The 26850-nt window shown below is 45.7% G+C and overlaps 1 protein-coding gene across 1 annotated transcript in view; it reads right to left on the bottom strand.

The window, feature by feature from the left end:
- The window catches only part of LOC105470255 (integrin subunit beta 5), a 122894-nt gene extending 107462 nt beyond the window's left edge, over positions 1-15432 (bottom strand). Inside the window, exons 1-2 of the mRNA XM_011722054.2 lie at positions 14984-15432; positions 1950-2035 (exon numbers count right to left, since the gene is read on the bottom strand). Of these exons, the coding sequence (XP_011720356.1) occupies positions 1950-2035; positions 14984-15053 (156 nt within the window). The 5' untranslated portion in view covers positions 15054-15432. The remainder of the gene's footprint in view (positions 1-1949; positions 2036-14983) is intronic.
- Positions 15433-26850: the final 11418 nt, after the last annotated feature.

Genomic DNA, 26850 nt, shown 5'->3' with positions numbered 1-26850 from the left:
GCCTGGCCGAATTGATTCTTAAAAATGATAAAACAAGGTTATCAGTCAAGGAAAGGAGGGGCCGGGCATGGTGGCTCACATCTGTAATCCAAGCAATTTGCGAGGCCAAGGCAAGAGAATCATTTGAGGCCAGGTGTTTCAGACAAGACTGAGAAACAGAGAGAGATCCCATCTCTAAAAGATTTTTTTTTAAATTAGCCGAGCACAGTGGCGCACACCTGTAGTCCCAGCTACCTGGTAGCTGAGATGGGAGGATTGCTTGAGCCCAGAAGGGAAGCTGTAGTGAGCTACGATTGCATCACTGTATTCCAGCCTGAGTGACAGAGCAAAACCCTGTCTCAAAAAAATAAAAAATAAAAAAAAAAAGAAGGAAAGAGGAAGAAAAAGCCAGCAAGGCTTTCTGGGGAGAGGAGCAACACCGGGAAGATCAGGCAGGGTTCTCAAGCTGAGTTCTCTGGGGATCTGCAGGTGGTTCCCTCTGGCTAAATTTCAGGTCAGACAAGAGATGATGGCAGGAGGAAGGCAAGAGACCACAGAGCAGGTCTCTATTGACCTGCCCTGCAGGTCACAGAGAACAAAAGGAAGATTTTAAAGAAGGGTGATAACAAAGATGGTACGATTAATCACAAATATGATTAAAGGTTTATATGTTGGAAAGATTCCTCTCTCAAAGTAAACTGAGAACTCCCAAAGTTTTAAAATGACATTTTAGAGAGTTCATATAGCAAGCAAGAGGCCATATAGTCTGGAGGGAAAAGCTTGGGCTCAGAAGTCAGATTAAAACCCCAGCTTTGGCACACTTGTATGACCTTGAGTGAGTCACTTTACTGCTCTGAGCCTCATATTTTCATCAATAAAACAAGTGTATTACACCCACCTGACAGAGCTGTTGTGAGAATCAGAGATATTATATGATGTACAAAAGGTATGACACCTAGTAAGGTCCCCACATGATCATTTTTAGCCATCATAGGTTAAAGGAATCCCCAGACCTCTGAGGCTGCCATGATGGAGGCTAACCCCAGCCTCCCGAGAGCCATCTCTTGGTCCTCCTGACAGGGATCACACACTGAGTTGCAGACTGAGCCAGTCCAAAACAGCAAGTCCTGGGTTCTTCTACAAATAACCTTAATGGGGCCCTTTTACACGGAGGGTTTGTGACCCAGAAATTTCCTTCAAGACAGGAAATTTAGAAATCAATCATGTTCTGATTAGTCTAGAAAGTTACATTTCCTTCCCTCCCTCCTTCCTCCCTCCCTCCCTCTTTCTTTCTTTCCTGATTTATTTAGTAGAGATAGAGTCTCTATGTTGTCCAGGCTGGACTCAAACTCCTAAGCTCAAGCCTCAAGCAATCCTCCTGCCTTGGCCTCCCACAATGCTGGTGTGAGCCACAGTACCCAGCCCACATTGCTTTATGATATCAATAGCCTAACATTGTCCCAAACTTATATCTCTTTCTAAAAGGCTTAAAGAAATGGCAGCCATTATTTTTAAATAAAATCATTCCATAAAGACTAATTCCTAATATTTATTTTCAAGTAAGCACACTAAGATGACTGGCCTCCACCAACATGCCATCCATCTAGACATGTTTTGAATCATTATGCAACAAACTCGATTCACAAGCTCAGGTCTTCTGGTGTTCTTAAACCAAAGATCTGAAAACTACAGATGAATCCTAATTGGTTTCCAAACAAAAGGGAAGGAAAGTCTTGTTTCCCCAAAACAGGATTAGCATTCCACACTATCAAGAAACCCAGTTTATCTTATTGTCTCATAAACTTGGATTTGTCATCACTCTGGCCTGACGGGGAAGAGGCAGCTTACAGAATCTGCATAGGATTTTTAGGTACAGTGAACTGGTGTGTTGTGGTGTTGCCCCCTCCTCACCCTCACCCTCACCCTCGCAACATTCCTTCCCATCTTCCTCCCCTCCCCCACCTACATACCTCTTTGGAGCACCAGGCACATTTTGGGTGGATTAGCAGACATTCTTCACATGAAGTGGCACTTCCACTAGTGCATATGTTGAGACCTTTAAAGCAAGATAAAGATGATGCACTAATTAGTTCCTGGCTATAAATTTCATGGATCAGGCCTTTGAATAAGTTGGGAGAATTACTTCCTTCTTTAACAGGAGGCCTCTCTGAGTCTAAAGGGTGCAGGTCCCATTGTTAATTGCAGGTTAAGACTCATTTGCTGAGGCTGAACATTGAGTTTCTGAAGCATTCACCAAACATGCATGCTTGTGTTAGCAACTTCCATTTCTTCTGCTAGACCCACTTGGATTCTCATTTTCCCCATAACTCGGCAAATCCTCTCTTTCTGAGAGAGAACAAGAAAGGCCCCTTTACACTTAGTCTGTCCAAAATGACAAAAATAGTACAAAAAAAAAAAGGAAAGAAAAAACAATACATTGGTTTTATTCAGGAATTTTTTTAAAAAAAGAAAATTATAAATCAAATACTCTCACATCAAAATTTACAGTGTACTGAAAGAAACCATGTATCCCAGGAACACAATGTTGAATTAAGATAGAGGAAATCCATTGATTCAACATATCTATTAATAGGTCAAATTAAAAAAAAAAAAAAAAGCAAACCCAAGGCTGGGCATGGTGACTCACGCCTATGATAATCCCAACATTTTGGAGGTGAAGGCGGGAGGACTGCTTGAGCCTAGGAGGCTGAAACCAGTCTAGGCAATGTAGAGTCCCTGTCTCTAAGAAAAACAAAATTTCACCAGGTGTAATAGTACACACTTTGAGCCATGATCGTACCACTGCACTCCAGCCTGGGCAACAGAAGGAGACCCAGTCTCAAAAGCCAAAAAAAAAAAAAAAAAAGAAAAGAAAAGAAAAGAAAGAAAGAAAGAAAGAAAGAGAGAAAGAAAAAGAAACTGAAGAAGACCCCCAAAATGGAAAGATATCCTGTGCTCATGGTTTGGAAGAATTAATATTGTTAAAATGTCCATGCTATCCAGTCTAAAAATTTAATTCACTTTTTATCAAAATCCCAATGTCATTTTTCACAGAAATAGAAAAAAAAATCCTAAAATTTTTATCAAACCACAAAAGTTTGTATGAAACCTAAATAGTCAAAACAACCTTAAACAAGAAGAACAAAGGTGGAGGCATTGTATTACCTGATTTCAAATATACTACAAAGCAACTGTAATTAAAACAGCATGGTACTGGCATAAAAACAGACATATAGGCCGGGCGCAGTGGCTCAGGCCTGTAATCCCAGCACTTTGGGAGGCCGAGACGGGCGGATCACGAGGTCAGGAGATCAAGACCATCCTGGTTAACACGGTGAAACCCCATCTCTACTAAAAAATACAAAAATCTAGCCGGGCGAGGTGGCGGGCACCTGTAGTCCCAGCTACTCAGGAGGCTGAGGCAGGAGAATGGCGTGAACCCGGGAGGCGGAGCTTGCAGTGAGCTGAGATTCGGCCACTGCACTCTAGCCTGGGCGACAGAGCGAGACTCCATCTCAAAAACAACAACAACAACAAAAAATACAGACATATAGACCAATGGAACAGAATAAAGTGCCCAGAATAAATCCAGGCATTTACAGTGAACTGATCTTCAACAAAGTTGTCAAGAACACACAATGGGAAAAGGCTAGTCTCTTCAATAAATGGTTTTGGGACAACAAGATATCCATATACAGAAGAATGAAACTGAACCCTTATCTCACACTATATTTAAAAAATCAACTCAATATGGTTTAAAACCTTAAATGTAACACCTGAAATGTAAAAGAAAACATACGAAAAAAGTTCTCTGACATCACACTAGGCAATGACTTTTGGAATATTATCCCAGAGGCACAGGCAACAAAAATGAAAATAGGCAAATGGAATCTATCAAACTAAAAAGCTTCTGCACAACAAAGGAAACAATCAACAGAGTAGGGAAACAACCTACCATATGCGACAGAATATTTGCAAACCATACATCTGGTAAGTGGTTAACACCCAAATATATAAAGAATTCAAACAACTCAATATTAAGAAAACAAATAACCCAATTAGAAAAATAAGCAATGGGCCAGGCACCGTGGCTCACTCCTGTAAGTCCAGGCACTGTGGCTCACACCACAGCTCACTTTAGGAGGCTGAGGTGGGCGGATCACCTGAGGTCAGGGATTCTAGACCAGCCTGGACAACATGGTGAAACCCTGTCTCTACTACAAATACAAAAATTAGCTGGGTGTGGTGGTGCACCCCTGTAATCCCAGCTACTCGAGAGGCTGAGGCACGAGAATCACTTGAACCCATGAGGCGGAGGCTGCAGTGAGCCGAGATAGCGCCACTGCACTCCACCCTGGGCGACAGAGCAAGACTCTGTCTCAAAAAAAGAAAAAAAAAAAAGAAAAAAACAAAGATAGCCAGTGCTAGCAAGAATGTTGATAAAAGGGAAGCAGGGGAACTCTGTACACTGTTGGTGGGAATGTAAATTAGTACAGCCATTATGGAAAACGACATGGAGGTTCCTTAAACCAGAACTACTACATGTTCCAGCAATTCCACTGCTGAGTATATAACCAAAGAAAAGAAATCAGTATGTCGAAGACATACCTGCACTCTCATATTCCTTGCAGCACTATTCATAACAGCCAAGATATGGAGTCAACAGACAGATGAATAAAGAAAATGTGATATTTTTAAAAAGTGGTATATACATACAATGAAATCTATTCAGCCTTAAAAAATTGAGAAAATCCTGTCACTTGTGACAACATGGATGAACCTGGAGGATACTATTAAGCCAGGCACAGAAAGACATACTGCATTATGTCACTTATACGTGGAATGGAAAAAAAATGAACTCAGAAAAACAGAGAGTAAAATGGTGGTTGCCATGGCTGGTGGGGTGGAGGTGGAATGGAAAAAGAGGAGATGGTTAAAGGGTACAAAGTTTCATTTAGAGAAAATGAATAAGTTCTGGCGATCTATTGTGCAGAATGGTGACTACAGTTAATAACAATGTATTGTGTACTTGAGAACTGCTAAGACAGTAGATCTTAAATACTCTCACCACATACACACACAAAGATAACTATGGGAGGTGATGAATATGTGAATTAGCTGGATTGTAGTAATCACTACAAATGTATACATATAATAAAACATCAAATCACATACTGTAAATATATACAATTTTTATTTGTCAACTATACCTCCATAAAGCTGGAAAAAGAAAAGAAACATTTAAAAAGTAAAAGAGAAGAAATGCCAAAATAGGGGTTAAAAAAAAAACCAATATCTTGCAACTGGAACATTTCCCTAATTTGCTAATTTTAACTCCCTGCTTCTCCTTTGTCACCAGCAGTAAAAACTCACAGAAATCTCAAATGGCAAAATTGCTGACTGGGAGAGGGGTGGGTGCAGGAGGTGGTGGTAGTGGGGAAGGAAGCTTTATCATGTCACCCCAGGGACTTCAGAAGGAAGAAATACCAATCGGCATAAGGATGGTAGCTGGGACAAGACAGGAGGGAGAAACAGGCAGAACCTGAGAGGCTAGGAAGAAAGGAACAGAGGCTTTGAGAGCCCACAGCAGGTGAGAACAAAGGTTTCCACCAGCCCTAACCCTGAACCCTAGGCTTCCTCATCCTTATCTACCTCACCCAGGGAGGCCTGCAGCAGGAGGCTCTGGTGCTGCTGGGACCCACCTACCATGCCTGACCTCACTTCAGCAGGAAAAGCCATCCCAGACCCAAATGAGGACCAAGAAGGTCTGAGAACACAACCTACTGGGAAGCTGGACCTGCTACTAACAAACTCCTAATTTTAAATGAATTCACTCACTCAGTGAGTTTTCTTTTCTTTTTTAGATTTCTTGTTTGTTTTTTGCTTGTCTGTTTGAGACAGGGTCTGGCTCTGTTGCCCAGGCTGGAGTGTAGTAGTGTGATCATAACTCACTGTAGCCTCAAACTCCTGGCCTCAGGTGATCCTCCCACCTCAGCCACCCAAGTAGCTGGGGCTACAGATACACACCACCACACCTGGCTGGTCTCAAACTCCTGGGCTCAAGTGATCCTCCTGCCTGGGCCTCCCAAAGTGCTAAGATTACAGGCATGAGCTACCACACCTGGCTCACTTAGTGATTTTCAAATAGGCACTTAAGCCTTTAAAAACAAAAGTGTGTGCAGGAAAAGAGTTGCAAAATGCTAGTCCCATTTTTTGGTCAAATCCCCGTACCTGTCAGCAACCACTATGTGCAGGGGAAAAGAAACAAATCTAGAACAAAAGTAACTTTGCTTCTCCTCTCCTCAACCTTATCAAATATAAACTCAGGCTCTTGAGGCATATCCTTTTCTCTGATATATAAAATCATTTCCATAAAATCATGAAATTACAGTACCTTGGGGCTAGGATTGTTTTAAGATGAGCTAGTCAAGTTGCCTCTTTTTACAGATGAAAATGTAAGATAACAAGCGTATGTGACTTGAAACAAGGAGCCCTATCTACAAAAAAGAGGTCAGATGGAGTCCTTGCCAGCAAGTGCCCACATGAGATGCCTGCCTGGGGGTCCCTCTGCCATCTTGGACGTAGGGCTGGTGTGACCTGCTGAGCTCTAGGGTCCTCTGGAGATCCGTAACAGCCCCTTCATCAGAAAGGAATTTGAGGTCAAAGGCTTCACTTAGGACTCTGATCAAAGCCACATACTTTTTTTTTTTCTTTTCTTTTTTTTTTTTTTTAAGATAGAGTCTTGCTTTGTTGCCCAAGCTGCACGGGCATGATCTTGGCTCACTGCAACCTCTGCCTCCCGAGTAGCTGAGATTACAGGCATATGCCACCACACCTGGCTAATTTTTGTATTTTTAGTAGAGATAGGATTTCAGCATGTTGGCCAGGCTGGTCCTCTGACTTCGACCCCTGACTTCAAGTGATCCACCCACTTCAGCCTCCCAAAGTGCTGGGATTACATACGTGAGCCTGAGCCTCCGCACCCAGCTTCAAAGCCACATACATTTACAAACAACACTTTATAATTACCAGAGCCTTGTCACTGAGCTCTGGGAACTTGGGCTGGAGGTCCAGGGCTCAGTACAATAAGAGCTCCTCAATTCTGACCCACATCAGACTGAGCTCTGGTCTTCTGGTCCAGCAGCCTAAAAGCCCTTACTGAATATTGGACACAATACCAAAGAAACTCAAAGGATGTGATAGTCACCTGGTATGAAAACATCATGAACAACTGTAAAACAATTTATCATATGGCAATACTAACTGTTTCTGTTATTATTATTCACATAGAAAAGTAAAGTCGTTTGTACTCAAAATGATTGCCCTAAAATTCGGTTGATGTTGGGACAAATTCAAATTCAAGAAACTCTGCACTTGACACACCCTAAATGCTGAGCACTGGACTGGGGGGATGCTAGAGATGCACAGGTGAATGACCTACCAGCCCTTGATGTCCAGGAACTCACAGTGTGCCGGGTGCCAGGTACCAGACAGGTACTCCAGGATCCTAAACCACAGGCTGTGTGCTGATATGTGGAGTGTCAGACTCACTCCCTTTGGCATCTCTCCTCTCTCCACCTATTAATATTTCAGAGAGTTTGGACTTTGCTGGATGAGTCACTTGGCACCAATAAGCACTTTGAAAAGGAAGGAAGCAATGAATAAAAAACTAAACACTCAGAGTTCACAAATGTCAGTGTTAGGTCTAGGTCATGGAAACAGGAACTAGCAGCCCAGACGGGGATAGCCACATCTCATCTTCGTTGCTGTTTGCATAGTGACTATTCCCAGCTCAGTGGCAACTCCCTGTATCTCTTTTGCTTCACATCTCTGAAGCCCAGTGTTTATTGCAAACTGTAATCTAAAAATATGTTCTTCCAAAACCCACTGACTCACCCCTGTGTTTCATCAATCATCCAAGGAGCCACCACATCCGGTTGATCATTCCTTTCAAGATGCAAGAAATGTTTATCCTAAGCCAACCCTTCCTGTCTGCAACCTCTAGCCCCAACAGTCCAAGCCAGGCCCTCTGGTCTAAATTCCTGCCATAGCCTCCCGACTGGCCTCCTTCCATTCAGCCTCTCTCCACTTCTATACACCCCATGGGTCCAAGGTCAGACAACTACTACTAAAACATACATCTGCAGTTGGAATTTCCTGATCCAAAATATTCCGTGGGATAACAGAAGCGAATACAGAAGCTGAAATGGCCTTTCTGCCTTGAAGTTGGCAATGCCCTGGAATGCTTCTCCCCACACCCTGAACCAGGCCCTCACATTTGTCACACAATGGACAAAACAGTCCCAGTATAGACTCTAGCAACTAAATAGCCATATGTCTAAATGTTACCATGAAATGCAAATATGCCCTAGGAAGGTTCTATCCCAGCAGTTCTCATTCTACACTGCCTTTATGAACATCAGACATCTGCACAACACTCAACAATACCAGCCTTACAGATCTGACTTCTATTTTTAAAGCACCAATTCATATAATGGAGTGCTATACAGCTATAAAGAAAGAATGAGCATGCTCTCTGTATTGACAGGAAGCTTACGCCAATACATTGTTAAGTTAAAAATAAAAAGCAAGATACACACTGTGTTTTGTGCTGCCTCTGAATAAAAATGAAAGAGGGATATTTGTAACACACGCATAGAAACCCTCAGGATACATAAGAAAGCTTAGTAGCTTTATAATAGGAATTATGTAGGCATAATCTGTTTAGGAAAGGGGGTCACAGAAATATCCCGCACTGATGGGCAACAAGAAAGACAGGCTTCTCACTTAATGAGTTATACTTTTAAAAATTATGGGACTATATTACCTACCAAAAGGTTTTTTTTTTTTTTAAGGCAATTGATTACCTCTATGTTCTTCTTCCAAAACCACCTAACTCTGTCTAATCATGGGAAAAACATCAGCCAAATCCCAAGAAGGGGATGATCTACAAAATATCTGACCAGTACTTCTTAAAACTGTCAAGGTCATAAAAAACAAGGAAAAGACTGAGAAACTGTTACAGCCATAGGAACCCAAGGTGATATGACAACTCAATGTACTGTGGTATCTTGGATGGGATCCTAGAACAGAAAAAGGACTTAGGTAAACACTAAAGAAATCTAAAGTGATGGACTTTAGTTAATAATAACATATCAATATGATTCATTAATTATAATAAAGGTACCATACTAATGTAAGATGTTAATAATAGGCAAAACTGGGTGTGAGGTAGATGGGAACTCTTATCACTATCTTCTCAATTTTTCTGGATTTCTCAATTCTTAGAAGGCTTTTTTAAGGGCTGGGCACACTGGCTTACTTCTGTAATCCCAACACTTTGCAAGGCCCAGGTGGGAGGAGCAATTGCGCCCAGGAGTTCAAGCTGCAGTGGGCCATGATCACGTCAACGCACTCCAGCCTGGGTGACAGAGCGAGATTCTGTCTTTTAAAAAATAAATTAATGAATGAATAAAAGAGACACCTGGCACAGTGGCTCATGCCTGTAATCCCAACACTTTGGGAGGCTGAGGCAAGCAGATCACCTGAGGTCAGGAGTTCAAGACTAGCCTGGCCTACATAGTGAAACCCCATCTTTACTAAAAATACAAAAAATTAGCCAGGCATGGTGGCACATGCCTGTAATCCCAGCTACTTGGAAGGCTGAGGCAGGAGGATCGCTTGAACATTGGAGGCCGAGGTTGCAGTGAGCTGAGATCACACCACTGTACTCTAGCCTGGGAGACAGAGAGAGACTCTGTCTCAATTTAAAAAAAAAAAAAAACCTTTACATATGTACTTTTTCTTTTCTTTTTCATTTTATTTTGAGATGGAGTCTCACTCTGTTGCCTAGGCTGGAGTACAGTGGTGTGATCTTGATTCACTGCAACCTCTGCCTCCCAGCTACTCAGGAGGCTGATGTAGGAGAATCGCTTGAACCTGGGAGGCAGAGGTTGCGGTGACCGGAGATTACACCACTGCGCTCCAGCCTGGGCAACAGAGTGAGACTCCATTTAAAAAAAAAAAAAAAAAAAAAAAAAATCCTGACACATTCCAACAGAATTTCTTTCTCCCAGGATGTTTCTTCCTAGCAAGCCACATGCATAGTCCCTGACTTCAAAGCTAGCTGTAGAAGGCAACAGGGAGTTGAGGACGGGATACATTGCCCTCTTCACCTCCCAATTACCAAGACTCAGGTTCATCCATTCTTCAATCAACAAATATGTGCCTGGTGCTGTTCCAGGCATGGAGGATACAGAGGTGAATAAACCCAAAAAGACTCCCTTATTCACAGAGCTCACATCCTGGCTGGGGGAGAATTCTACTTAGGGGAAATAGTGAACAAGATATGTAGTTATATTAGATGGTGATGAGTGCTAAGGACAAAAATTAAAGAAGGAAAGCAGATTAAAAAGAACGCGGGATATAGGGAGGAGGTTGCAGCTTTAGCTGGGAGCAGCCAGGGAAACCTTGGCTGAGCAAGAGACGATAAGAAAAGGGTTGCAGGGTGGAGGAAGCCAGTCATACAGATATCTTCTTGCAGGAGAGTATTACAGGCAGGAAGAAGGGCTGCCATGGAGGCATGACTGGCACGCTGGAGGGACAGTGGGAGGCCCATGCTGCTAGAGCAAAGGACTTGAAGGGAAAGTGGTGAAGGAAAGTCAGGGAAGTCAGTGGAGAGTTCGTGGAACCTGGCAGGACTCTGGGAAATCATTTGAAGGTTTTAAGCAGAGAGACATGATCTGACTTGAGTTGGATCTCGCTGAGTAAGAGTTGAGAATAACTAAAGGGAACAAGTTGCAGAAGTAGGTCTCAGCTCTTCAAGAGACAACCAGCTCTGAAAATGTCTGGCTGGAGTTGGGGAGGGAATCCTATAAAGAGAGCGCAGGGTACCCTGCAGTACCTTCAAAGCATCAGCCTTAGGGGATGAGTCAAGCCTGTCTTGAAGCAAACTTTTCACCATGAGGCCCGGGAAGCAAACCCTGCATTCAACGGAAGCAAGAAGCTTCAGAAACAAATGGGCGCCTCTAAATAAAGCATTCCTTTACATTTATAGAGGCCATTAATCCCATTCGAACCGGAAAGAAGGAAAACAAACCACGGCAGTCAGTTCTCCAAGGCCCTCAGCTCCAGCCAACTGGAAATACCTGTGAAAAGAGACCCTATCCCATTAACCCAGCTGCACACTGCCATGTGAAAGGGGCCCTATTATTTAAGTAGTGTGTAATTGTCCCACATTACTGATATCGTTAAAGCATCTCAGAATATTTCCGTAGCCAGGCTGAAGAAGAAAAAGTAGTTACCAGGGCACGCAGGCACAAAAGGCCTTTTGCCAAACTACTTAGACATTTTAATTCCCCATTGCCTCAGTAGCTAAATAAGCATGAAGAACAAGCAGGCGGGGAATACTAATTAGAGCTAATTAGACCCTGCCCTCTTCTGCCTCAATCCCCTTTATAAAAAGCTCCCCCAACTCAAGGATGATGGAGTTAAAATGTAAATCCATAGGATAAACAGCAGTCTACAGACCAAACCCACTGTTTGTATTTCATTGTCCTGTCAGCTCTAAACCTGTGTCTGGTTACCTACAGAGAGCTGCAGACCCAGCCAAATTCCAACAACCCCATCACAGACCACAGGAAATGTGGTAGGGGGTGGGGGGTAGAGGAAGGGTGCTGCCAACATGAGTCCACTAAATAAAACAAAGGGCTGTCTTAGGATGGGCAGAGCATTCACCAGAAGAACATTTGATTGCTTTTTTAAAAAGAAATGAATGTGATAGCACACATAATTCCAGTGGTGTTGCAGGATCCTCTTTATAAGATGGTATTCCTCTTTCTCTCTTAGCAAAGGCAGCATGGAAAAGCCTCACCTCAGTGAGACCCCTGGTTTTGGGGGAAGACCATGTCCTAGGATTCTGTCTGAAGGCTCTTGGCCGTAAGATAATAAAGAGAACAGGAGATAGCCCTTGGTTGGGACGGGAGGGGGTTGTCAGTCGGCCAGGGACTTGTTGGAAATGAGCCCCTGAAACCTAAGGTTTCCGGCTGGAAATCCATACCGAGATGAAAGAGAGGTTAGAGCAGCAGAGAGAGCCATTCAACCAATGGTCCAGGAACAGCCAGGCAAGCATGGCCCTGAGGGTCATCTCTTTCTTTTCTCTAAGTAACTACGTTTTTTTCTTTCAAATAGTAATGTTCCTAGTAGCAATACAGAAACACACCCTGAATAAAGTACCTGTAGTGCTGCAAGAAAAAAAAGAAGGGAAGGGAAGAAAAAAAAAAGAGAGAGAGAGAATGTTGAAGTTAATTCAGCAACACTGAGAAACTAGGAGAAATCACACAGATGTGAGTCAACCTCTGCTAATCCTGAGAAGCTTCAGAGCCCTAAGAGGTAGGCAGCAAGTTCTGGAGGCCAGTGCCATGGCTTGCTCCACCACCACCAGCACCATCACCAAAACCTGTAGTCAAAGAGATGGGCAGAGGCTGGGTGTGGTGGCTCACGCCTGTAATCCTAGCATTTTGGGAGGCCGAGGTGGGCGGATCACCTGAGGTTGGGAGTTGGAGACCAGCCTGAACAACATGGTGAAACCCCGTCTTTACTAAAAATACAAAATCAGCCAGGTGTGGTGGTGCATGCCTGTAATCCCAGCTACTCAGGAAGCTTGGGCAGGACAATCGCTTGAACCTGAGAGGCGAGGTTGTGGTGAGCTGAAATCATGCCACTGCACACCAGCCTGGGCAACAAGAGCGAGACTCTGTCTCAAAAAAAAAAAAAAAAAGATGGGCAATGGGAAAACAGGACCCCAAAAGAGTTGCAAATGAACCACCGTGCTCAGTGCTTTTCTCTTCCCTAAGCTGAGTCAGGTAGGACAGAGGGCACTGGACCAAAAGCCATGGTCCCTGGTCCGCCACTCCTGACCCAAGTAGAGGGGAAGGGCAAGTCACTTCCTTCCTGAGCCCATATGAGAAAATGGACATCACCATGAAGATGTACGTGAACTTTGAAAAACAGAAAGCACGATGCAAGTGGAAAATAATGTATTTTTAGAAATTATTTGCAGCCAGGGACGGTGGCTCAAGCCTGTAATTCAAGCACTTTGGGAGGCCGATGCGGTTAGATCACCTGAAGTCAGAAGTTCAAGACCAGCCCAGCCAACATGGTGAAACCCCGTCTCTACTAAAATTACAAAAATTAGCCTGGCACGGTGGCGGCACCTGTAATCCTTGCTACTTGGGAGGCTAAGCCAGGAGAATCGCTTGAACCTGGGAGGTGCAGGTTGCAGTGAGCCGAGATGGCACCACTGCACTCCAGCCTGGGCTACAAGACTGAAACTCTGACTCAAAAAAAAAAAAAAAATTATTTGCAACTGGAAATTATTATTATAATTCTGTTTGTCAGAATTACAGAATGTCAAGCTGGAGAGGAACTTAGAAGCCATCTCCTTTGGCAGTTTCCAAACTTTTGGATTTCAAAGAAAACTAAGATTTAAAAACAAAACAAAAGAAACAAACAGAAAATGAGAAGGGGAGCTTAACATAGGGTTGCCAGATTTTCTTATTTTGCCAAAATTAAAAACTACTAACATTATTAAAAGTATTAAAAGAAAATGTTCCCACCAAAAAAGAAAAAGTGCCTAATTTCAAACTCAAGGAAAGTCCTTGTGGGGCAGGGGAGCGTTCACAACAATACATTCCTGTGTGATGTGGACTACAGCTTCCTTCTGCTCGCTTTCCCGAGGGACCCATGAAACTATCCGTGATGGGCACTGGCGGCCGGATGGGTGTCTGGAATCCACTCATCTACTCTCCGAGCTCTGGAGTGATTATTTTCCCATTTAAAACAAAAAACAAAAACCTTGCTACAGTATTAAGTTTGAATTAGGGTCTGAACGAAGTTGTTGTTTGCTCAGACCCCTCCTCCGCTCTTAAACCTAAACCTCCACTGCCTTCATGTAAATGAGACACCAGGCGGGGCGGGCGGGGGGGGGGGGGGGGAACAGTCCTCCCCTTGGGCAGCCAGGCAACCACTTGGCTCACAAGAGCAATCAAGTATCTCCGGCTCCAAAGTGAATAGAGCACTATTAGTTCCTAAAGGAAGGGAGAAAGTCCGCATCCCAAACAAGTGCATCCTTCCTCGAGGGCCTCCGAACTGCCACGTCCAGTCATCTCCCAACCCTGAAAACTTAAGAGCAGGTAACCGAGGGATCCTCGCACCGCCGCCAGCCCATGGCAGCGTCGGGCTAAGGCAATCTCCGCAGCCCCTGTCCTCTACTCCAGAATCCGTCACAGTTAGGGGAGTGTGAGGCTCCGAGCGTGTGCAAATCGCGGGATAAAGTCGGGCAGAAGGAATCTAATAGGGAAGTCCCAGGTGGGGCTGTGGTTTGGGACGCGGGTGCCCCCTCGGGTTTGCGGTGGCCTAGGCGAGGCGGAAGCAGGCGGGGTGGGGTGGGGAAGTGGGTCTGCATCTTCAAATGAAGGCGGCTAGCCTAGGCGCAGAGAACTCCAGGATTCGCGGTGGGCCCTGTGCACCCGCAGTCCCAGGAGGCGAGCCCTCAGGAGTGGAGGTGGCCTTGGGCTTTGGCTGGGGTTTCGAGACTCCCTTGCTTCCCCGGGAACAGGACACCGGCGGCATCCCCCCCAGCAGCCCGCCCGCTCCCGGCCGGCCACAAGGACCGCTTTGTGCCCGCCAACGGAGAGCCCGGGCCCCAAGGCAGGGCCGGCGATGGTCCTCCCCGTGCCCTAGGCACGGGGCTGGCGGGCTAGGTCAGCAGGCGGGCCAGGCTGTTTACACAGGAAGGGAAGCTCCTCCTCAGCCCGGGAGGGGAGAGGAGATTCACGACGGCCCCGCGGGGCTGTCCCCTGGCGACTGGTCCATCCACCAGGGAGTGCCCTGAAGGCGCCCTCTGCCCTCAGGCACTGCCTGCGCTCCCCGCCCCTCTGAGACGCCTGCCCGCGGCTGTGTGCGCGACAAAGTTTCTCTGGGCGCCGTGGGCGGCGCGGCTTACCTGCAAGCCCGGGCAGGAGCGCGCAGAGCCCCAGGAGGCAAGCGTACAGCGGCGCCGGGGCCCGCGGCATGGTGGGGCGCCTCCCTCAGCGGCGGCGCGGTCGCTGCACTCCGCTGGGGCCGGCGGCCGGGACCCGGGCGGGGGCCGGAGCGCGGGGGCCGAGGGCCGGGGGCCGCCGCCACATGCCCCGTGCGCAGCTACGGCTCACAGCGCCCGCGCTGGCCCGCGCCCCGCCGCCACCATCTGTTCCGCAGCGCTCACGGCCGAGTCCCGGGACGGCGGCTGCCCTGGCTGGCGGGCCGGGACGCCTAGGGTGTCGCCGCTCGGGACGGCCCCGGCGGGCGGCTCCGGGCAGGGCAGGGGCTGGCTCAGCTCGGGGGCCGCGACTTGGGCTCCGAGACGCGCCCCGCGCCGAGGCTCCCCCGCGCGCCGGCACACTCTGCCCCTCGCCTCCGCCCCTTCCCTTCCTCCCTCCGTCCCGCCAGGCTCCACTTTCCTCCTCTCCTTTCTCCTCCCCTTCTCTCCCCTGCCAGGCCCCCTCCCGGCCGCCACACGGTCAGCTTACTGAGAGGCGGGGCGGGGCGGGGCGAGCTCCGGGCCGGGTCGGCTCCGCCCTGTGCGGGGACCGGCCCGGGACGCGGAGGCCCTACGGGCCCAGGTGGAAGTCGCTTGCGACTCACTTGGGGCATGGGGGGCTCGAAACCACTGAGTAGAGCCCGCTGCCGTTGCTTCGCCGCCCGTCGCCACGGGAAAGCGGCGGGGCACGCAGCATTAAGCGAGCTGAGATTACCTGGGCCAAAGGCGGTTGCTAGACTCTGAAAGGGAGAGCAGGTACCGGGGTCATGTCGTGCCGGGCCCACCTCATCCTCCCATCATCCGCCTCCGGCGGCCTGAGGTGGGACGTAGACGCCCGCGCGTGGAACCGCAAAGCGACTTCTGGATGGGCAAGGGAGGGCACGGTGGGGCGTGGAGGCACAGGTAAAACCTACGTTACTTTTTCTTTTTCTTTCTTTCTCTCTCTCTCTTTCTTTCTTTCTTTCTTTCTTTCTTTCTTTCTTTCTTTCTTTCTTTTCTTTTCTTTTCTTTCTTTCTTTCTTTCTTTCCTTTCTTTCCTTTCTTTCCTTTCTTTTCTTTCTCTTTCTTTTCTTTTCTTTTCTTTTCTTTTCTTTTCTTTTCTTTTCTTTCTCAGCGTCTCGCTCTCACTCAGGCTGGAGTGCAGTGGCCCAATCTCCGCTCACTGCAGCCTGGACCTCCTGGGCTCAAGGGTTCCTCCACCTTAGCCTCCTGAGTAGCTGGGACTACAGGTGCGCGCCACCACACCCGGACAATTTTTACATGTTTTGTGGAAATGAGGGTCTCGCTGTGTTGCTCAGGTAGGTCTCGAACTCCTGGGCTCAAGCAATCCTCCTGTGTCTGCCTCCTGAAGTGCTGAGATTACAGGCGCGAACCACCGCGCCCGGCCAACTTTTCACTTTTTAACATTTGCACCTTTCAAGGATTTGAGACTGGCCAATATGCCGCTATATTTCGTTGTCCTTACTGACAATCTGTCAGTTTCCATGATCAAACTGATAGACTCAAAAACATATGCTCAGGCTTTCATCTTGCAGTTTACATATGAGCTGGATCTGAACTGGCCAATAAGGAGTGGGGTGGGGTCTTCCTCAGATGGTGCAGCAAAGGATACCTTGGGCTTGGATTCGCTACAAGTGCATTTAGAGTGGAGTGGTTTATAGGCAAGAGAAGAGGCAACATTCAGGTAGGGGAAGATAAAGATAGAATACCTATCAAGTACAGAGAGCACACTGCCAGCCAGGCGCTGTTCTAAGTCCTTTACCCATATTAACTCATTTCATCCTCCTGACAACCCTACTGTTATCCAGTTGAGGAAACTGAGGGACAGAGGGGTTAACTGCTGGAGGAAGTGACAGCTGGGATGCCTTGTTCAAAAGTGCAGCATGGCTTGGCTAAAACTGAAGCAGGAAGGGGTAAAGAACAAAGGGGTCTCACCTTTGCAAGTCAGGGACCTGGTGGAAGAATGGCTTGGAGGGCCCAGTGGAAAACTGTCCTAACTGCCCAGCTCAAGGAGTTTGGCTGTTAACCTTTATTTGTCGGCCTCCTCCCAAACTCTGACAAGGTGGTGCCTCAATGCCTGAGGAAGTAAACTTCTTGAAGTACAATATAGTGTGCCTGGCGGCAAAGATGCAGCAGTCCATAGCAAGCTCCTTTACAGTATTTGTGAAAAGAAAATAAATCTCAGGGCCCCCAAATCACTAAGCCAGGAGAAAAGTCAAGCTGGGAACTGGGTCAGGCAAACCTGCCTCCCATTTTATTCCTAAATAAGATAGCTAAGAAGCTACATACCTCGCTCACAATTTACCCACAGGAAATTCCTTGTGGACAAAAGACAGACAGAACTCAAAGTCATCCCTCTGAGGCTCACCTGAGACAAATGAATACCTGATTGCTCCCTCTGGCCTACTGTTTATGTAAAAATGCAGATTCACTGAGCCAGACTAAATTGTGTGTTCAGTGGAAGGCTGATCAAAAGAATGCAGCCTTTTGTCTCTTATCTACTTCTAACCTGGAAGCCCCCACTTCATGTTGTCCCGCCTTACAAAACCGAACCAATGTACATCTTACACATATTCATTGATGTCTTATGTCTCCCTAAAACGTATAAAAGAAAACTGTACCCCCAACCACCTTGGGTACATATTGTCAGGACTTCCCGTCACTGGCACATCCTTAACCTTGGCGAAATAAACTTTCTAAATTTAATGAGACTGGTCTCTGATATTTTGGGTTAACATATTCTATAATATCCTCATGTTTGTTTTGATGTAAAATGCTTGTCCCTAAATATTTTACAGGAGGTGTCCTGTGTTTATCTCAGAGCTACCTGTCTCTCAGGTCAGTGGCCTTGGAGCTACTCTTATCCCAGTTTGAGAGGCAGTGATTATAAATAATGGGGCCAGCACGTTGGCTCAAGTCTAATTCCAGCACTTTGGGAGACCCAGACAGGTGGATAGCTTGAGGCCAAAGTTCAAGACGAGCCTAGCTAAACATGGTAAAACCCTGTCACTTTTAAAAATACAAAAATTAGCTGGGCATGGTGGCGGGTGCCTGTAATCCCAGCTACTCTGGAGGCTGAGGCCTAAGAATCGCTTGAACCCAGGAGGTAGAGGTTGCAGTAAGCCAAGATAGCACCGCTGCACTCCACTCCAGCCTGGGTGACAGAGCGAGACTCTGTCTCAGTCAATCAATCAGTCAGTCAGTGCCCTGAAAGAGCTTGAGCTATGAGATGTTGTGTGCCAAGTGGTGATTTTAAAAGATTTGTCTGTCAGGGGAGTGTAGGATGGATTAGATGGAAGGGGAGTGGAGTCCTGGAAACTGGGTAAATATTGCATTAATAACTACAATAAAAATTAGCATTTATCTAGCATTCTTTAAGCCTAGGCTCTGTGGAGCAGCAGATCCTCTGTGTGTCACCTTCCTTCTTTCAACTCCAGTGCTGTTGAAATATCAGTTTGATCTGTCTCAGACTCAGATCCAGCACAGACCTCCACTTACCTAAACCGCACTTGGAAAGTTCTGCAATCAAACCTTCCCCTGGTTCCCTTCTTACCAGCCCCCATCCTATACCACCTGGGTGGATTCCTGAGTCCCCTAACTTGCCCAGACCTGCCATAAGCTCTAAATCCTGAGTGATCCAGTCTCCAATATCTTAAAACTGGTTTGGAGATGCCTTTTCTCTGAGCTTTTGCTTTCTGGTTTATGCCTTTTTTCTTGCTGCTGCTGCTGCTGCTGCTGCTGCTGCTGCTGCTTCTTCTTCTTCTTCTTCTTCTTCTTCTTCTTCTTCTTCTTCTTCTTCTTCTTCTTCTTCTTTTCTTCTTCTTCTTCTTCTCTTCTTCTTCTTCTTCTTCTTCTTCTTCTTCTTCTTCTTCTTCTTCTTCTTCTTCTTCTTCTTCTTCTCCTCCTCCTCCTCCTCCTCCTTCTTCTCCTTCTCCTTCTCCTCCTCCTCCTCCTCCTCCTTCTCCTTCTCCTTCTTCTTTCTTCTTCTTCTTCTTCTTCTTCTTCTTCTTCTTCTTCTTCTTCTTCTTCTTCTTCTTCTTCTTCTTCTTCCTCTTCTTCTTCTTCTTCTTCTTCTTCTTTTTTTAATTAAGCTGGAGAGTGGAGATAACCTTCAAATGCTTTAACTTTTGTCTACTCATTAAATTCAGTATGCACTGATTGCTCACCTCAAGGCAAAACTTCCCCACAGCCACTGGAACAGTTTCCTTTGTGGGCTACTTCTGGAACATTCCATGTCTGATCACTGCTAAGCTTCTGGACCCAAAGGAGGCTGCTGGTTTTGGATCGGTTTGACTATGGGGTTTGAGCATGGATAACCTAGAGAAATTTTATGTTTCTTTTTGTTAGTTTTAAACTACGATGAGTTCAAGAATTAAATATAGACTTACCATATGACCCAACAACTCCAGTTCTGTGTATATCCTCCAAAAAATTGAAAGCAGGGACTCAAACAGATACCTGTACACCAAGGTTCATAGCAGCATTATTCACAATAGCTAAAAGGTGGAAACTACCCAAGTGTCCATCAACAGATGAACAGAAGATAGGATGTAGTAGGTACATATAGTGGACTATTATCAGCCTTTAAAAGGAATGAAGGCCTTTGCAGTGGCTCATAGGTGTAATCCTAGAACTTTGGGAGGCTGGGACGGGACAACTGCTGGAGGCCAGGAGTTCAAGACCAGCCTGAGCAACATAGGGAGGCTGAGGAGGCAGAATCATTTGAGCCCTCGAGTTGGAGGCCTGTAGCTGGAGGTTAAAGCGAGCTGTGCAACAGAGTGCATAGCTGCCTCAAAAAAAAAAAAAAAAAAAAAAAAGGAAATGAAATTCTGACATTCTGACATGCAGCTGGGAGCAGTGGCTCACACGCCTATAATCCCAACACTTTGGGAGACCAAGGCAGGAGGATTGCTTGAGCTCAGGGTTTGAGACCAGCCTGGGTAACATGGTGAAACCCCATCTCTATAAAAAATACAAAAATTAGCTGGGTGTGGTGGCATGCCTATAGTCCCAGCTACTTGGGAGGCTGAGGTGGATCACCTGAGCCTGGGGAAGTTGGGGCTGCCGTAAGCCATGATTGCACCACTGCACTCCAGGTTGGGAGACAGAGTGAGGCCCTGTCTCAAAAAAAGAAGGAAGGGAGGGAGAGAGGAAGTGAGGAAGGGAGGGAAAGAAATCCTATTATACGACAGCATGGGTAAATTTTGAAAACATGCTAAGTGAAATAGGCCATATAGAAAAGGACAAAATATTGTATGATTCCACTTAGATGAAGTACATAGAATGAAAAATTCGGAGACATAAAGTAGAATAGAGGTTACCAGGCCCTAGAGGGAGAGGAGAATTGAGAGTATTAATTAAATTAATGTGTAAATACTTTCAGTTTGGTCTTGAACTCCTGACCCCAAGTGATCTGCCTGCCTCAGCCTCCTAAAGTGGTGGGATTACAGGAGTGAGCCAACACGCCTGGCCTTAGTTTGGGATAATGGAAAAGTTCAGGAGATAGATGGTAGTAATAATTGCAAAACATGGTAAACGTACTTAATGCCACTGAATGGTAAACTTAAAAATGGTTAAAATGGGCCAGGTGTGGTCGCTCACACCTATAATGCCAGCACTTTGGGAGGTGGAGAAGTGTGGATTGCTTGAGCCCAGGAGTTTGAGACCAGCCTGGGCAACATGGTGAAATCCCGTCTCTATTAAAAAAAAAAAAAAAAAAATTAGCATTGTGGCATGTGCCTGTAGTGCAAGCTAGCTACTCAGGAGGCTGAGGTGGGAGGATCGCTTGAGCCCCGGAGGTCGAGGCTGCAGTGAGCCATGATTGTGCCACTGCACTCCAGCCTGGGTAATAGAGGAAGTCTCTGTTTAAAAAAAAAAAAAAAAAAAAAAAAAGTTAAAATGGTAAATTCTATGTTACGTCTATTTTATCCATAAAAATAAACAAACAAAAAACTTAAAAATCAGATTCTTAAGTTTTCTATTTCACAATTCAGATTTACCCACACCCAAAGTGACTTTTTATATTGGGCAATTCAATTTGTAATCCAGGTCAGAAATATTTTACCGAGGCATACCTGTAATTTAACATGCAGGGAGAAAAAGAGTTCAGGGGCAGAACAACAACTACCCTACGCTATATCCCTTAGTTTAGGTAAGGCACTTAATTTACTCTGCTTTTAGTCACGGCTAGGATTTGCCACACTGCAAGAAATGAGTGACTCTGGTGACAGAGTATTACAAAATTCTTTTGTAGAGATTGATAGGCCTATGACACATGTATACAATTTTCTTTAATGTTAAGATTAACTTTTTAGGCTGAACATGGTGGTGGCTCACACTTGTAATCCCAGCACTTTGGGAGGCCAAGGCAGGAGGATCACCTGAGGTCAGGAGTTCGAGACCAGCCTGGCCAACATGGTGAAAACCCATCTCTACTAAAAATACAAAAATTAGCTGGATGTGGTGGCGTGCTCCTGTAATCCTAGCCACTCAGGAGGCTGAGGTATGATAGTTGCTTGAATCTAGGAGGTGAAGGTTGCAGTGAGCCAAGATGGTGCCCCTGCACTCCAGCATGGATGACAGAGAGATACTTTGTCTCAAAATAAAATTAAATTAAAATGATTAACTTTTTATTTTAAAAATACCAAATTATATTCCTTTTTCTAGGAAAATGCTCTGCCAAAGTTTTTCTTTCCCTGTCCACCATGGTCCTGGTTAGGAAAAAGTAATCCCTGTGCCACAGCCAATGCGAGACTACTGAGGGCAGACCCAAAAATGACACCTAGATGATGGATGAACATGGGAGACAAGCAGATGACAAGCCCTGGGGCACACTGGGTTCCCTGTTAGTGAAAATAGCCTATTATAGTAACTGGCATATATTAGATCTCTGTAATTTTTGTTTGATGGCTTATTTTTAGGTTCAACATGTGAATAGTGGTCATTGCCAAGTGTAAGGGGGGGGTGGAATTTCACGTTGAGAGACAGTACCAAACAAGTCTCAACAGAAATTTTCAACATAGGGATAGGTGTTTCCCTTTGGTGGTGTTGCTTTTAATGTGCAAATGTAGCTGTAAGTCATAGAAATGTATTTCTCTGAAGCTGTTAAGAAGCCCACACAAGCACTTAATTACCAATTCTGAAAATACTTATTAATTATTACATCTTTCTGAGGGCAACTTTTCAAAGGTTAACTCTGAAAATACTTTTTAATTATATATTCCAGAGGAAATATATATTTTACAGCTTTCATGAACTATGTTAAAACAAATCCATTAATGAAATTATAGTAAAAGTTGTGATACTTTTCAATTAAGTTTGCCATGCTTGTTTTATTTTTATTTTTTCACATAGGACATTGCTTATGTAAAATTTTCTTTAAGATTATCAGTAGAGCTTAGACCTGGAGGAAACTCTCCTGGATTCTTTCTCTAAATGCCTCCTTTTCACTGGAGCAAAGCAATCACAGTGCGTTCTTCTTCTCCTGGATGTTTTCTCATATCACCTAAAGGGCATAGATTCCTTTCCAGTTATTTCAGTAAAAAGTAGAATGAATGAATACAAATATACATAAACACACACACACTATATTTTAAACCAATCATGTTTAGAGACTTCTTGAGTAAATGCTAGTAATAAGGGAGTAGGCAGGAGATGGAGAAGAGACACAGAACAGGTACGATCTACACCAGGGGTGTCCACTCTTTTAACTTCCCTGGGCCACATTGGAAGAAGAAGTCTTGGGCCACACATAAAATACACTAACACGAATGATAGCTGATTAGCTTAAAAAAAATTCCCCCCCAAATCTTACAATGTTTTAGGAAAGTTTACGAATTTGTGTTGGGCCACATTCAAAACCATCCTGGGCTTTTTACAGGTGTGAACCATCATGCCTCTCACCTTTACCTTGTCTTAGGTATACCAGTGGCCTTTAAAACAATGCTTAGCTAGCAGTTCAGCAGCCTTTCAAAAGATGGGACAAGCTTCTGGACCCCTACCCTTCTTGGGGTGTCATGTTTGGGGCTGGAGTGGGGAATGGAGGCTGAACAGCTGCTCAAGGACCGGGTACACAAGAAGCCATGGCTCAGCCATCAGCCACCAGCCCAGGACCCAGCTTTTGCCTGTTTGCAGCAGCTGATGACCCTTTTGTAGAATATGGCTCCTCATATTCAATTGCTAGTGGAGGAAAATGAGAAATCTGGGCCCAGGATCAGAAGAATTGAGTTCCAGTCCTCATTGCCATCAACTAGCTGAGCAACCGTGCAACTGCCTGCCACCCTCCGGACCTCAGTGTGCTCATCTGGAAAGTGAAGGGCCTGGTTCCTGCCAGAGCTGGCTCTATAATTACCACTTGCAAAGCCAAATGTGTTCCGCACTTGGCAGCAGGCTCTACTTTACATAACCTGATCTACCGACTAAAAATTATTCTACAAAAAAGCACTGCTCTTACATAGAGGATGGAATGCCTGTTTGAACGTGTTCTTTATGTGGGAAGACTATGAGGGCCTGTCTTATGGGTGGACTCTCAAAATGATCACCTCTCCTCTTTAAGGGATGTCCACATTACATTAATATTTTAACATTAAATGACAGAGAGGTAGGCAATGCAGTCGGACTGCCTGGCTCAAGTCCTGGCTGTGTCACTTCCTAGTTATATGACTGCAAACTAGTTACTTGCCTCTATTTCTCCTAATATTGAACAGGCATAAAAATAGTACCTACTTCATAATTATCGTGAGAATTAAAGGGGTTAATATGTGTGAGGCACAAGAATTGTGCCTGGCATATAGGGAGTACTTCATAATATATTAAATATTATTATAGTTGTTGATTTTCAAACTGGTTCTCTCATCTGGAAGTAGCAAAGAATTATTGGCCCACATGTCATGATTGTGGGCTCAGGAAAAATGTTACCAGGCCTGCGGAAATTATGAGGCCTTTCATGGTTTGCCCCAGGCTTCTGTCTTTGAACAACAGCACCATATTTCACAGCCCTGAGGTTGAGAAGAACACCCCCATATGTCTTCCAGGGCTCTCCCCAACCTAATCTCCAACCTTGCTTTTTGCACTGTGGATTGCCAATTAATGGCAAACTGGAATTCTCGGAGAACCTTCAAGGAAAACCCAGGCAGATCTTGCTCACCTCACCTCCCACGGGTGGCATTTCGTTTTTTATTTAACTGAAGAATTTTTCAGTGAAAATGGATTTATCTCCTTTTTTTTGTACAATCACCACTAAATAAAACGTTGATTTCTCTGAACAACTGTACCAAATTTTATGCACCATTAATATGACATTAACATTACTTATGGTTATTATAAGAGCAATAAAGAGGACAATATATGATCTCTAATGATTCAGTAAAAATGATGCAAATATCTCAAGAGCAAACAGCGTAACATTCATTTTTCCCTAGCACAAGATCAAGGAATAAAGAGACCAAGGAAAAGTCCAAAAAGAAATTTAGAAATGGTGCATTAGAAGTTAATGATTTCAAGGCCAGGTGAGGTGGCTCACGCCTGTAATCCCAGCATTTTGCGAGGCCAAGGCGGTCGGATCATGTGAGGTCAGGGGTTCAAGACCAGCTTGGCCAACATGGCAAAACCCCATCTCTGCTGAAAATACAGAATTAGTCGGGCATGGTGGTGCGCACCTGTAATCCCAGCTATTCGGGAGACTGAGGCAGGAGAATCGCTTGAGCCCAGGAGGCAGAGGTTGCAGTGAGTCGAGATCTCGCCACTGCACTCCAGCCTGGGTGACAGGGTGAGGCTCTGTCTCGATAAGAAAAAATAATAAAATTAAAGTTAATGATTTCAAAAAAGCCTTTTAAAAGCACCGCCCCGCCGGAAGTTGAGTTTTCTGCAAGCCATAGGAGACAGCGCCACCTACCGGCCCCAAGATTTGCCCAGCTGTAGAAAGGGGCGGGAGGACAGGGTGGGTTTGGGGGCAAAATGGCACAAAAGAGTTCAGTCTCAAGCGGTTTTGGTGTTGATGCAATCTGGATGCCTGGTCACCTTCTCTATAAAGAGACTTGGAGCTTACTGAGGCTTCTTGTCCACAATGCGACTCTTGGTTTCTAGACTCTCGGGGAAAGAATGGGAAATGATGTGATGTGACCTCGAGCTGGACCATCATTAGCCAACTCAGTGACCTGAAACGGTGCTTCTCAAACTCCACCGCACATTCGAAGCACCTGGGAGCACGGGCGCGGCGGGTGGCTCCTGGAATCCCAGCTACTCAGGAGGCTGAGGGGAAAATGGCTTGAGGCCAGGGGTTAGAGGCTGCTGTGAGCCACGATTGTGCCACTGCACTCCAGCCTGGGTGTCGGAGAGGGAGAGGGAGAGGGAGAGGGAGAGGGAGAGGGGGAGGGGGAGGGGGAGGGAGAGGTGGAGGGGGAGGGGAAGGGAGGGGGGAGGGGGAGGGGAAGGGAGAGGGGGAGGGAGAGGGGGAGGGGGAGGGGAAGGGAGAGGGGGAGGGAGAGGGAGAGGTGGAGGGGGAGGGAGAGGGAGAGGGAGAGGGAGAGGGAGAGGGAGAGGGAGAGGGAGAGGGAGAGGAAGAGGGAGAGGGAGAGGGAGAGGGAGGAGGATCATGCAGGTAAGAGTTTAAATACTCCTGAGACTCAGGTCTGCCCTAGCCTGATGAAGTGCTCTGGAATGGGACCCAGGCATCAGTGACTTTTATACCTCCTCAGGGGATCCCAATGTGAAGCTAAGACCTGCTGCTGTCAAGGCAGCGGGCCATCCCATGCTGTTTCACCCAAAGCTGACCTCAGAGGACCTTCAGTCTAATGCGGAGAGCCAGCAGTGTGACATGTTCGTTTTCTCATCCTGTCTTAGGGCTGTGCCTAGAAGGTGTCCTCAAGGTTGGAGATGGCTCTACATAATAACTCACTCCCCACTTAAAAAATAAAAATAAAAAGAACTGGTTACAGGACCAGTTGGGACATGAAGGAGGCAATTCTACTTGAGAGTGCTGGTGGAAGAAAGGAAGAATTAGGAAAAGCTAGCCAGAGGAGATAATGGTTTAGTTGATCTAGACAGATGGAAGTATTTATTAGGTGCCATGGTCTAAATGTTTAGGTATCTTCAAGACTCGCGTATTAAATCCTAAAGCCTGATATGATGCTATTAGAAGGTGGGACCTTTGGTAAGTTATTAGGTCATGGGGGTGGAGCCCTCATGGATGGGATTAATGTCCTTATAAAAGAGACCCCAGGCCGGGTTCAGCGGCTCACGCCTGTAATCCCAGCACTTTGGGATGCCGAGGCGGGCGGATCCACAAGGTCAGGAGATGGAGACCATCCTGGCTAACAGGGTGAAACCTCATCTCTACTAAAAATAAAAAATTAGCTGGGCATGATGGCGGGCACTGGTAGTCACAGCTACTCAGGATGCTGAGACAGGAGAATTGCTTGAACCCAAGGGGCAGAGCTTGCAGTAAGCCAAGATTGTGCCACTGCACTCCAGCCTGGGCAACAGAGCGAGACTCCATCTAAAACAAAACAAAACAAAACCCAGAGAGATCTCTTGCCCCTTCCAACACGTGAGGTTGCAGTGAAAAGATGAGGAACTGGGTCCTCACCAGACACCAAATTGGCTGACACCTTGATCTTGGACTTCCCAGCCTCCAGAACTGTGAGAAATAACTTACGTTGTTTGTAAGCCACTCAGTCTGTAGTAGTTCATAAAAGCAGCTCGAACAGATTAAGACATTAGGTAGTTGAAGGAAATGGGCATTCCCAAATGGGAAAGCATGAGCATGAGGGAAAGCATGAGCAAAGGAATGGAGG

The sequence above is a fragment of the Macaca nemestrina genome, chromosome 2, assembly GCF_043159975.1.
Source record: "Macaca nemestrina isolate mMacNem1 chromosome 2, mMacNem.hap1, whole genome shotgun sequence".
NCBI lineage: Eukaryota > Metazoa > Chordata > Mammalia > Primates > Cercopithecidae > Macaca > Macaca nemestrina.
The sequence above is the reverse complement of the archived record's forward strand: the minus strand, read 5'-3'. Positions and strand labels throughout refer to the sequence as shown.